The 12,317-nt window shown below is 34.4% G+C and overlaps 2 protein-coding genes across 4 annotated transcripts; both read right to left on the bottom strand.

The window, feature by feature from the left end:
* Nucleotides 1-520: 520 nt before the first annotated feature.
* LOC147392218 (uncharacterized) lies at nt 521-1,433 on the bottom strand. The gene has a single exon (XM_086459784.1). It carries the CDS (start codon nt 1,182-1,184, stop codon nt 750-752), a length of 435 nt encoding a protein of 144 aa, XP_086315910.1. The 5' UTR covers nt 1,185-1,433; the 3' UTR covers nt 521-749.
* A 1,165-nt stretch (nt 1,434-2,598) lies between these two features.
* Nucleotides 2,599-9,874, bottom strand: LOC147392217 (putative hexosyltransferase MUCI70). 3 transcript variants are annotated; one of them, XM_086458666.1, is made up of 10 exons: nt 9,589-9,874; nt 8,816-9,390; nt 8,127-8,420; nt 7,270-7,483; nt 6,975-7,084; nt 6,686-6,885; nt 5,136-5,239; nt 3,775-3,962; nt 3,477-3,676; nt 2,599-3,010 (listed from the first exon to the last, which is right to left on the bottom strand). In XM_086458666.1, the coding sequence occupies exons 2-10, from the start codon at nt 9,078-9,080 to the stop codon at nt 2,786-2,788; spliced, it is 1,800 nt and encodes a 599-aa protein (XP_086314792.1). In that variant the 5' UTR covers nt 9,081-9,390; nt 9,589-9,874; the 3' UTR covers nt 2,599-2,785. The 3 variants fall into 3 exon arrangements, with proteins under 3 accessions (XP_086314792.1, XP_086314793.1, XP_086314791.1); XM_086458667.1 differs by having other exon boundaries at nt 9,728-9,871; XM_086458665.1 differs by having other exon boundaries at nt 8,816-9,874.
* Nucleotides 9,875-12,317: the final 2,443 nt, after the last annotated feature.

Here is a 12,317-nt window from a genome sequence, read left to right as displayed (position 1 = left end):
GAGTAGAGAGAGAGGTATTGTTATCATGGTTTTTAAACTTGGTATCGTGTCTCGTCTCGTTCAGCTCCGATACTGAGTCGTCTCAGACGAATTTTCTGATACTTTTGAGACGTCTCGTGAGATAACTCGAAAATTTGTACATGAAATGTAAAACTCGATCAAAAAAATGACTTTGTGAGTTGGTCTCATTCAACTCTGATACTGAGTTAAATCGGACGATACGTCTCGATCTCGGACGAGTTTAAAAACCATGATTGTTATCGTACAAAATTTTTTAGAACCCGATGATTCCTAATTTTCCATCCGACCCACCTCTTTAAGAGTGTCGCGACACGATGGATCATAATTTTAATAGTAGACAGTTCTTTTTCGATTTTTTAATTATTTATATTAAAATTGGATGTATAGATATATTTTTGTAAAACGTTTAATGGGTAAAAATAGTCATTGGGACATTGGGTGATGATACCGATAAAATATTTAATACGATATTTATTATAAATATATATATTATTATCTGTAATTTTTCTAATTTTATTTTCCTTTCATATATTTAGTACGGCCCCACAAGTGAACTTTTTGATCAAGAAACCAAAAATTCTACACGGTTACAACTTCAAAACCCAATTTCCCTGTTAATGGTCTCATTAAATATAATTAATTCTGAAAATGCAGCTCAGATTCTCAGAACCAACTCTTAGAATAGAAACTCGAATTTTCGAATCCACAAACATGATTCATCGATCAAATTAATCGTACTTTTCTCTCCAAGAACACAAGAGAAAGAAAACCCACGAGAGAGCCAACAAGATATCTCCAACAATCTGTCTCGGCCAATCGTGAGCAAGATCTTCGATTCTCCTCTCAAAGTAAAACCTCCAAAAAGCCATCGAAATATGAATTAGAACACAACCTTTAGCGAAAAAACTCTGAAAATTACTGTCTTTAACGAACGCCACCATGAATAGCAGAAATCCAATCAAACAAAGAAACAATCCAGCTAAGGAATCAGAGGTTCGGATCAAGAGTTGATCGTGTGGTGTTGATCCCAATAGTTTATTAGCTGTTTCGATTCCATGACCGAACACAGAGATCTCTTTGAGGTAAAACATCATGAGAGTTCCGCATGTGAGAGCGATCAACGAGTGGAGAAGACAGATCAGGAAGAATCCAGAAGATGTCATGGATCCAAAAAAAAAATTAAAAACCCTAAAATCTCTCTCTCTCTCTCTCTCTCACACACACACACACACACAGATGGAGATCTCCAACAATCCAATTCCAAACCATGGGTTAAATAATATAAAAATCCTAATTCATCTCGAAATTAGAAACCCTAACTATCCGATTTTACGTGCAAGTTGACGTTTATTGGGAAGCGTGCAATGAGTTTTTGGTTTTAAGTATAAGACTCCTGATCCAATACAGTCATACAGTGTCCTGTTTCTACTAGTTTACAGACTCCTGATACATTTCTCGAGTTATAGAAAGAAGGGGAAGAGATGGGTCGAGCGCAATTGTTCAATGCGTTTGTCTCTCTCCAAATTGCTTTTTCCATCTCCTCTGATTTTATTTTTTTTTAATAATTTGAATTCTTTATTATTAGAGTAAAAAATCTTATATTTTTTTAACTTTTTATAATAATATTAATGTAAACTCAAGTATTATTATACCCATCTTGGTTTTAAAATTCGATTTGACGTCTTGTCTATGAGCGAAATTGAATTGTCTCAGATAAGATAAATCATTTTAAGTCGATTTAAAATGATTGACTTACATATAGTTGAATTGAGATAATTATAATTTATTAATAAAATAAGAGAGTAGAAGATGTTTAGTCATAAACTCATGTTTTATTTATATGCTAAATATTTAAATTTAAAAATAATTTAATTATTTTAATTAAAATCTTATCCCAGACATCTCGTCTATTTTGCAAGATTATGTGAAAGTTGAGACACAATGTACATCTGTATCACGGCTGAACATTACCGAGATGATTTCAATCAATTATTGGGATTAGACCTATGTATTTTCACAAATATATTTATTTCTAATCTAATTTTATACAGTTGATGGTATAAAATTTGCTCAATGGCAATAATAGAGTTTGGATTCATAAAGATCAAAACCCAATAATCGCATCCAACTTACAGATATTTTAGGTAACAGTGCATCCATTAAATGCAATCAATTTATAATTGGAGCAGATACATACAGATTACACTCTATCATCTACCTTCTGCTGATCAGTAACCCTAGTTATTATCGTTTCTTGGTGACTATGAATCCACCTCACACACCAACATAATAGATAATAAGAATCAAACGTATTTCTGACTTCTGCACTTCAACTTAGGAGAGATTGATCAATCTAGCTTTTGACCTTAAGATAACAGTGTGTTTGACAGATTTTTCCTGGATATAACTTCCTTCACTTCAAATACTCTCTTCTTCTTCTTTTTTATAAATAACTTCCAACTTTGTAAAATATGTACTAGAAAATTTAATATTTGGGTTCCAAAACATCTGAGCTAATCAAAGTAATCAAACCAGGACCAAGATGGTCTTGCTATGCAGGGGAACGACACACACATGTATGAAATTTATTAGAAATTGAAATATTTACAACAAAAAAGAATGGGTATCAACAATTCCAGACAAAAAAAACTGAGCTATGTTCTCTTCGAACTAGACCGACTACACTCATCCGCACAAATCATCCTCCCCTTCAACAAATAATTTTGAAATAGAAAAATATATATATTTTTTTATATATATAATTTTAAATTGAATTGTTGTCTCTACTTCCAGCGGCAACTCTGGGACGGCGTCGCCTTGAACTCGGTCTCCTATCTCTTCCACGCTTTCTCATTGGTGTCCGTACAACCCTATTGGTAACAACGTCAGGTGATGATTTCGCAGGTGGTTCATTAACAAAGGCCGGTGGAGGATGAATAGCAATGGCAATTGGAGGTGCCATGTGCTCTAACAAATCTCTATGGTAGGCCTGCACAATGCAAACCAAAATTTCTAAGTATAATATAGAAAAAAAATATATGGTGTATTAGTCATTTAGGCCATAATCATGGAAGGTTTATACCAAAGATTTGGGTCAGCTATTTTGTGTACTATATTTAAAAAAAAAAAATTTTAACATAAAAAAGCAGGAAAAGGTTTTAACTACTTTGTTTTTTATATATAATTTTTATCTTTATTTTCTTTTTGAACAAAATTTTTTAACGACAATTCCCAAATACACTCGAACTTTTCTCGTACTATATTTTTTTTTCATGTGCCAAAGTGCTAACTAGAGAGTTTATACATGGTCAGATATGGAATTTCAGATACTGCGGAGATCAATTGCCATATCTTCTGTGAAAATGTCTGAGAAACAGAACATGGACCATAGGAAAATGTTTGTCCAACAATCCAAATGAAGAAGTGTACATAAGGCTATGAGACAAAAGTTTTACCTGAACCACAAAGTTGCGCCTTTCACAGTCCATAAACATGTTGACACTCCAATTTACTTTTGACATTATTTTGTCCCTTACAGTGGAAAAACTAATCTGGTCTCTGGAAGTAAAACGGTCAACTTCATTGAACCAAAGACAGGTAAACAGATTGGTTATGGGAATGTGCTCCCTTATGATCACACATCCCTCAGGAACATCTGTAAAGCCCAGTCATAGAGAACAAACTCAATGTAAGATGCAGAAAGAGAAAGGAGACTAACAAAACAAAAGAACAAAAGGATCAAACAGTACTCACCACTGGTGATTGGAAGCTTAGCTTCAGAATATGGGGTCAAACCCTCTCTCTTATAAAACCCAACCTGGAAATCAATGGAAGCATTGTCGTACTTTGCAGCAGCTTTATTAGCTTCTGCTTCCTGAAACACATCAAAGCGTCTGTAGTGCCTTGAGATAGCAAAACTGGCGTTTTTCTGCCACAAGAATCTGAAAAATAGATGGATCTTAAGTATCAAAACATCCAATGCTGGAAAAAAAATAACCAATAGAGGCTTCAAAAATTGGGATATCTCCCATTCAAAATTCCAAGGGATGTGGGCACATACAAACACATTAACAGATGCAGTACAGTATAGAGGGAAATTAATATAGGAATTATGAATAAAGGATAGGGGCTAAAACACCACTCAAAATGGGGTTGGTTGGCTAGAAGTGTTGGGTATACATAACTTTCTACTATTTGACAAATTGACACAAAATGACATTTTGTGAGTGTGGACAACACTTTGGTTTTGAATGGCCTTCAACCACTGACAACTAACCTACTTTCTTGCCTTAAGCAAAAGTGGAAACGACCAACTGAAGAAAATAAGTGACGCCGCCTAAAAACATGAGGGGAGAGAGAATTTATTCAAATCAAAACTACATTTACTAGTCAAAGAAAGAAAGCAGAGGTTCTCCAGTAAATAGTTCGTGAATTTAGAGTCTAGAGTGCAGTAAACCTATCCCACCAAACAGTCTAGAAAGCCAAAGATCAAATATTGCAAAGTGGCACCCATCTCCAACCATACAGCATGGGGTATCTTCCAGAATTGGATAGATGGAAGATGCAATTTCCCACACCTTTTCTAGGTCACCCAGAGAACAACCTCCTGCAGTTGCATAAACAATATAGGGGGAACAGAACAGTTTTCTCAAAAGCAATTATCCGCTGCAAAAGAAAAATCGACAAGTTCCAACATAGGCATGAGTAAGACCTTCTTCAACTTGCTAGTGAACAATCACAGCTTCAGAAGAAATTAAGAGGTTCCAAATTCCCGTAGAAGTTCAAATCAGGTCAACAAGCAATCATATGGAAAACGGAACCAATAACAGGAATCACATAAATTTTAAGTCAATGGACATACATTTTTGGGACATATTGTCTAGACTCTATGTCCTTGGTTGCTAATTGTCATATGCTTTCCCTTCACATTATTCAGCTATACTACAAGAAGATCGATGGCATACTGGAAAGATAAATAAATAATAAAGATTCATTACAAGTTCAAGTTTTTGTTCAATCTATATAGAGAATGATGCATTCAGAGAGTATCATCCAGCAGAAACTTTGGAATCATATTGACAACAATATCTGCAGAAAAACAAAAGAAAATGTACCTCTCAAGAATTTGATACGGATCCACAACAAGCTCAAGCTTTCCATCAATCCATATAGAAAAACGAGCATTGGGGAAAATCCTGTGTAGCAGAAGCTTTGGAACCTGCCAAAGGTATACTGGTTCAAAAGCCTTCCAAAATGCTAGGTAATCCTTTAAAAAATCTACTGCAAGGGAGGTCCAAATTGACCTTCTGTGTCACATTGTCATGTAAGCAGAGCAGCTCATTTAAAAGAAAAAAATTGTATAACAGAGTTTGTAAGCAGTTCACTTATCAATATCATGATGAAGAAAGTTATTGCTCCATTTGACAGAGATTGTAACAAAGAGATGCTAGACTGTTTGAGCAGAACAGGCAATGTTGAGTGGCAGAGGCGAGGCGGGGGGTGGGGAGATTGGATGTTGTTCTAATCATTCAATAATATTAAATCAAAGAGTAACATGTCAAATTGATTAACTAGGAAAGAGTCCTTTTTTACAAGCGGACATGACATAATAGATTATTCTATTACCAATTTCTATCAAAATCATTATAAGATTAGATATAACCTAATTATGTTATTTATATTTATATATATAAACAATCGGGGAAGATTTTCAGAAGCTGAACTCCAGAACTCTTCTTATTCTTGGCGGGGTATTCTTCACATGTGACAGCTGATGTGGCAGGACAAAAGGGGCTGACTATTTTGCCCCTTTATCTCGCCTCACGGGAAATCCATTGCAGTAGCACTGTTGCCACATGGGAAAAAAGGCATAATTTTTTTTTTCATTTTTTTATTTGAAAAAATTAAAAATTCAATGGCTGCAATTTGTAAGGAACAATAAAAGGTAGGGTATAGTCACGACATGGATAAGAACACTACCCACATGGCCAATCCAGAAGATTGTCTATAAATCTACATCTTGGATTGACTACATTGTCTCTCCACAAAGAGAAACCCTCGTTACAGTGATGATTTCTGTAGTGCAGCTCCAGAAAATCTTTCATCTTACCTTATGCTCTTGTAGGGTAGAAAGAGGCTAACGAATCAAGTGGGTTGAGAAGACTAGGTTTTAAAAGTGTTGTTCAATAAAGCTTTGGCAGGGAAGAGGTTTGTGAAAGAGGAAAATTGTCTTTAAAAAGGGTTTAAAAAAATTGTACACTTAGTTGTAGGAATAGGGGTTGGGGTAGTAGTAGAGAGGTCAAGCCAAGTTGCAGGGAAAGGGTTTGAAAAAGAATTCTAAGGTCCACAAGAATCTCATAAAGTTACCACGAGGTTAGGCCTAGGTGGTCAAAGGAGAAAGAAATAATTTAATTTGAACTTCGATTGGTTCCACTAACTATCCATAGTAGGTGGGATCATCAGAATGATAAAGGCAAGACATATTTTTAAAAAAGTACAAAGGAAAGACTTCACAAAATATATTCCATTGCAAAATTAAAAGTTTGAATTAAGAGGCATGTACTTCTCTAAAATAAGTGTTTATAGGCAATCTCTGCATTTCAAAAGTGATTTTTAAATTCAGGTTTTCCTGTGAACCAAATGGACCAAGAGAAAGTGCACTTACTTTTCCGTTGCGTCTTGCATCAACATAAGGAAGATTACGGACAACAACCACTCTCCATAATCCAACCTTCTTTTCAATATCTAGAGCACTAGTATTCTTCATATAGGCTTCTGTCTCTTCATCCACAAACATATAAAAGCAAATACTTTTCTTGGCAACTTCGCTAATATTCTTTGGCTGTTGTACTATATCATACTTTCCTGGTCAACAAAAAAGAAAGCCATCAGCGAGAAATTGAGAGAGAGAGAGAGAGAGAGAGGGGGGGGGGGGGGGGGTTCTTATTTAGTACCGAATATGGCTGATGCAACAACGATGCCATGGCACTGATCCATCTCAAGAAGGTCAGCATCATCAATATCGAATCCAGTTTGACGACCAGGTTTACTCCCCTTAACAAATCTGATCAATGAAAAAATGTATCGATCAAGATTCAAGACAGACCACAAGCAGTGTGACCAAATGAGGAGGTTGAAAAAAATCGTTATCTATTATAAGAAATGCTCAGAAGTAAAAAGGGGGTCTATATAATCTTATCAAAATCACAAAATGAGAAGGGAAAACTTGACAAGGAGAATGAATCATACCCACAGTGCACATTCATTGACTCTTTTATATCAAAAGAATCACTTCTCTGCTTTAGAGAAGGATAACCACCAAACTCTGAACCTCCAAATGGCTCGGTTCTAATTGAATTTTCCTCGTAAACATAAGTTAAATTCCTAAGTACAGGAGATGATGATGGAACACTTGGCATACGGGCTATAGCCTGCTCAACAGGAAGATAACATACCGGACATGCTGAAAAAGCAAACATGCAATGAAATTCAGCACACCAATGATAACAATAACAATGAATATATATATATATATATATGAATTAGGTTAGAGATACTGCCTGTTCTCATTCCCTGTTTGTACTCCCACCTGTGGGGCCCATGTGGATAATATTTTAGAATTTCTAAAATATAACAATATAGTGAACTTTCCATGCGTTAACGACTTTCCTCACAAAATTTCAATCAATTCTTACATTCTTCACTAAAACTTGACTTGAATTTGAAGAATCAGGACTGTCATTTAATACAGTTAATTCAAGGTAGTTTTTAATACAATTAGTAGCATTAGAATGAAGTGACCCTTTTTTGTGACAATGATCTTCATGTTTAGAATAACTTGATGAAAAATTTGATGGTCTAAAGTTATCCATATGGGCCCCACAGATGAGAGTGTATATATATCTATATTTGTATATGTATCACACACATATGAATATGTATATGTATACATACATGTGTATATACCTATATATGTGTATGTGAGTGTGTGTTTGTGCACGCGTGCATTAACAATAGAGTGACTTTTAAATCATCAGCAAGAAAAAAAGGATAATATTCAACAAAATATTTGACATGGACATCTAAAATCTGAAACTAAAACTTACGGCGAGGACCAATCCGCTTCTTATCATTTGGAGGGGGTGGAAGTGCAAATTTTTCACATGGATGCCCTGTAGAGAGGGCTTTCTCATTAACCAGAAGTGGAGGAGGCTGACTGTTATTTGCATCACTTATTGGCACAGTATTTGGTAAAGAGAAGTTGTCATCCTTATTATCTTTTTCTCCACGAATCAGAGTAGGTTCAGATTTGTATAATGATATGCTGCCATTGTATATACTGTTTTGGACATGTAGAATAGACTTATTGTCTGAATCAGTGTCTCCCGAAGCATCTTCATCTGAAAACATGCCATAGTGGACACAATTATTTCATTAAACACATCAAAGTAGTATAACACTCACAGATGACAAAAACTGAAATACTGCACATTAAACTAACTCGAACCTAGCAGTAATGAATACGAAGAGCAGATACAGATGGTTAGATATTTTAGGACCCACCATTCATTGGTTCTGGGAGAACAACTCCTGAACCATAATATGGACCCAATTGATGATGCTAACCATCCGATCAATCACATTTTTTTGACAGTTTATTCCGATCATCGGATTAGTAATGATCCATGGTATACCACCAAACATACAAAAAATTAATCTTTTCCCCACTTTAATATTGATGATAATTGACTATAAAAAGAAACAAATAAAAGATAGGAAAGAAAAAAAGGCAAACCTTTAGTAATGGCAGACAAGATTGACATGAAAACCACAACAGAAATGACCACCACGAGAAGCATTCCGACCCTCCTTCGGCCGGCAAATTTACAGATCCGATGAAGAATTTTTTCCTTCTCTCTTGAACCAGACAGGAGCATCTTCGAAGGCTTTCGCACAATAACAGGACTTGTCTGAATTGGCAACAACACAACACTGTTCTGCTGATGTTGTTGCAATGATCCATAACTCGATGTACGTTGACCCAATGACCCTCCAGTCATTTTCCCTCCAAACCCGATTTCCCTTTCATCACCCTTTTCCCTCTGAATAAACTCTCATTCAAAAGCCCGGATTTTTACACAACTAATAAATCCAATTCACCAGCACAGACACCAAATTACACCTTGAAATCAGACCCAATTCTCTATTTTGCTAAATCTACACAATCCAAATAAGCCTTATCTCATACTGCATTTTATGCCCACCATCAAATCTCAACTCCCCTATTCTTCTTCAATCAGAATTCCACTCTTAGAGATACACATCCGCCATGAATCTCACCATAACCAGAAAAAAGTTGTCTTTTTTCTTCTAACAACCAGAACGAACAAATAATTACAAAAAACCAAGAACAAAATCAATCTGCCGTTTATACCCGAATCAAAAACAAATACTAAATCCTAACAATCTTAAATCCTAGCAATTCCACTATGAAGTAGAAAACTATTTAATTTCCAACGAAAATTATAAAAACACGAATACGAACCAAATCTACTTAGAAAAACGTACCAAAATTTCAGATCAAGCCTCAACTAACAAAAAATCTGCAATTTTATGAATGAAACGAAGATATTTTTCGTGGCAGAAGCGAAGAGTGCGAGAGAGAGAGAATCTGTAAGCAGAGATCGAGATGGTTTCTTAAGTTTACCTCTTGTCCACCATTGAATCTCTCTCGGCTAAAATTTTCTAGGGTTTTTTCTCCAACATTTGGCGCTCTCTTTAACTGCTTTGTTGTTGCGGCTCTGCAAATCTGAGATCGTAACTTCGCATTCTTGAGAATTCTATGCAGTTACCTCTGCGTGTGAAATTTACAGTATTTTAATAAAAAAAACAAAAAGAGTTTTGGACTTCCATCCCTCATTAATGTAAATAATTATAAATAGATCCATGTATTTAAAATAATAAGAGATGCATCCCTTTCTTTTGACTCAAATATTAACCTAGGGGTGTCAATGGGTAGCCAATTACCCAATCAAAAATCGATTAGTTGATTTTGTATCTATCATCATAGGATTGTCAATGGACCGTTTATGGGTCAGATCGAGGTTGATTTGGTATCAATCTAATAAGAATTGGATCAGATCCAGGTAAGTTCATATCAAACCCCTATCGAATCAGGTTTTTATTGGATCTCGATATTAAGATCCAAATCCAATCAGTTAACAATCAGATGGGCCAAACACGATTTTTTAATACAAAATCTAAATCAATTGTATAAATTTCAACAAATATATAATATAATTTATATTCTTTCTAACATATTATCAGATCGAGTCCTTAACGAATTGAGACATGGTAGATCCAAATCCAATGCAATAAGATATCATATTGAAACCTTATCAGATCATATCTGATCCAGTGACAAACCAATATCATCATGGGAGCAATCATTTTTCGGTTTGTTATGAGAACCATAGCAGGGATCCTTTGGATAATCAACTAGTAAATTTCTTTTGTTTATCTCAAAATCATGAGTCCAATTATTTTCTTACTCTCTCTCTCTCTCTCTCTCTCTCTCTCTCTCTCTCTCTCTCTCTCTATATATATATATATATATATATATTCCACATCAATTTTGAATTTTAATTATAAACAAATGTTTTATATCATAATTTTATATTATTTTTTTCAAAAGTTTGATTTGCTTGAAGAATTCATTGTTGGTTTCAACTCTCAATTGAGAAATTACAATAAAAAATAATTCTTTATTTTATCAGGTACTCACTACTCATCTTTTTTTTTCCTCATTCAAAAAATTTATCTACCTTAATGGGCACTTGACAGGTACCAAGAAAACATAATTAGGATTTTACATAATACCAATGAAAATTATGTTGAAAAAATATCTTTTGAGGGCTCCGCCCTCAAACCCCCCACCTTTCAAGTAGGGGGGTTGTTGGCCCCTCTCCACCCCCTTTGAGCAAGTGCTCATCTTTTTTTCTTTTCCCCAATTCAAAAAAATTATCTTTCTTGATGGGTACTTGATGAGTATCAAGAAAACATAATTAGGGTTTTACATAATACCAATGAAAATTACAAAATTATTGTTGGAAAAATATATTTTGATGGTTTTGCCCTCAAAACCCCCCACCTTTCAAGTAGTGGGGTTGTTGCCCCTCGCTGCACTGAGCTCAATTGTTGTCTCTATTGGGTAAAATGATGCACAATACTTCTTCATGACCAGTACCATTAGGTCCTACAAACCATTACAAATAAGAACTATAACCAATGTTTTATTTAGGTTCCTATTCTGGGTATGTATGGAATCAAATCAAAACCACCCAAACAATAACTCTAGAATTTAATACTAATTGAAATGATTAAAACACTCATATTTGAACTTTTTACCAAAAACGTTATTCAACTTTATCTTCAATATCTTATCAAAATCCTTGAGTTTTCTTCCCAAAAGCCCATCATATTCAATTTTCTAAAAAATCATATTTATTTTTGAGGTATGAAAGAAGGAGATAGATTATTGAGGTTGAAAAGAGGGTAAATTAGTTTGCGACGTTGGGAAAGATAGATTAAGAAATTGAAGACGACGACATTTCATCTAATTTTATTCTAATTCATGGCCTGGTGGGATTGTCACTAACATAAAGAGGTTACAATTAGTTTGTTAATGATAAAATTACATTATTTTTTCAATGCAAACTAAGGAATCTCTTAGATATTATGCAAAATATATGATATTTTATTATTGACTAAAGTTCACCCATTCTCTTTAGGGTTAAGAAAGGCTAAAAAAGTGAAAAACAAATAAAATTGGAGGGATATTATTAAAAAAAAAGTTGAGATTAAGGTGGTTAAAGATGAAAACAATAAAATGGATAAAAAATAAAATATAGTAAAGTTAAAGAAGGTAAAGAATAAAGATAATAAAATGAATGTTTATCCTAAAAAATCATAGTGGATGGAATGCTTATCCCCAACACAATTGTAGTAAAGTGAGCCATACAATTGTGTTTTATTATATAGAGTAGAGTTCGTTTGTGCCTACAGTATAAACATCGTCTTTCGGGTTAAGAGGGTAAAAGTGAAAAATAAAATTAAAGTTGGAGGGTTATTATTAAAAAAATTGAGGCTAAAGGGGGTAAACAAAAAAAAATAATAAAATAGGTTAAAGATGAAATATAATAAAGTTAAAGGAGGTGAAAATTAAAGGAAATAAAGTGGATCCCACGTAATTGTAACTTGCTGGGAGATTTATCCTTTATAACACTGTAGTTTGAGGG

Source organism: Akebia trifoliata, chromosome 11 (genome assembly GCF_017979445.1).
Source record: "Akebia trifoliata isolate Shusen 1 chromosome 11, ASM1797944v1, whole genome shotgun sequence".
Classification (NCBI taxonomy): Eukaryota; Viridiplantae; Streptophyta; class Magnoliopsida; order Ranunculales; family Lardizabalaceae; genus Akebia; species Akebia trifoliata.
This window is presented reverse-complemented; position numbering and strand designations above follow the sequence as displayed.

Bases quoted from the DNA above. Each gene is read 5' to 3' on its own strand.
- LOC147392217 (XM_086458665.1), bottom strand. From the start codon at position 9,080: ATGACTGGAGGGTCATTGGGTCAACGTACATCGAGTTATGGATCATTG. The intron at 8,421-8,815 runs GTTTGCCTTTTT...GCATGTTTTCAG, and splicing joins CTTGTCTGCCATTACTAAAG to ATGAAGATGCTTCGGGAGAC. The intron at 7,085-7,269 runs GTATGATTCATT...TTCATTGATCAG, and splicing joins TCAATGAATGTGCACTGTGG to ATTTGTTAAGGGGAGTAAAC.
- LOC147392218 (XM_086459784.1), bottom strand. From the start codon at position 1,184: ATGACATCTTCTGGATTCTTCCTGATCTGTCTTCTCCACTCGTTGATC.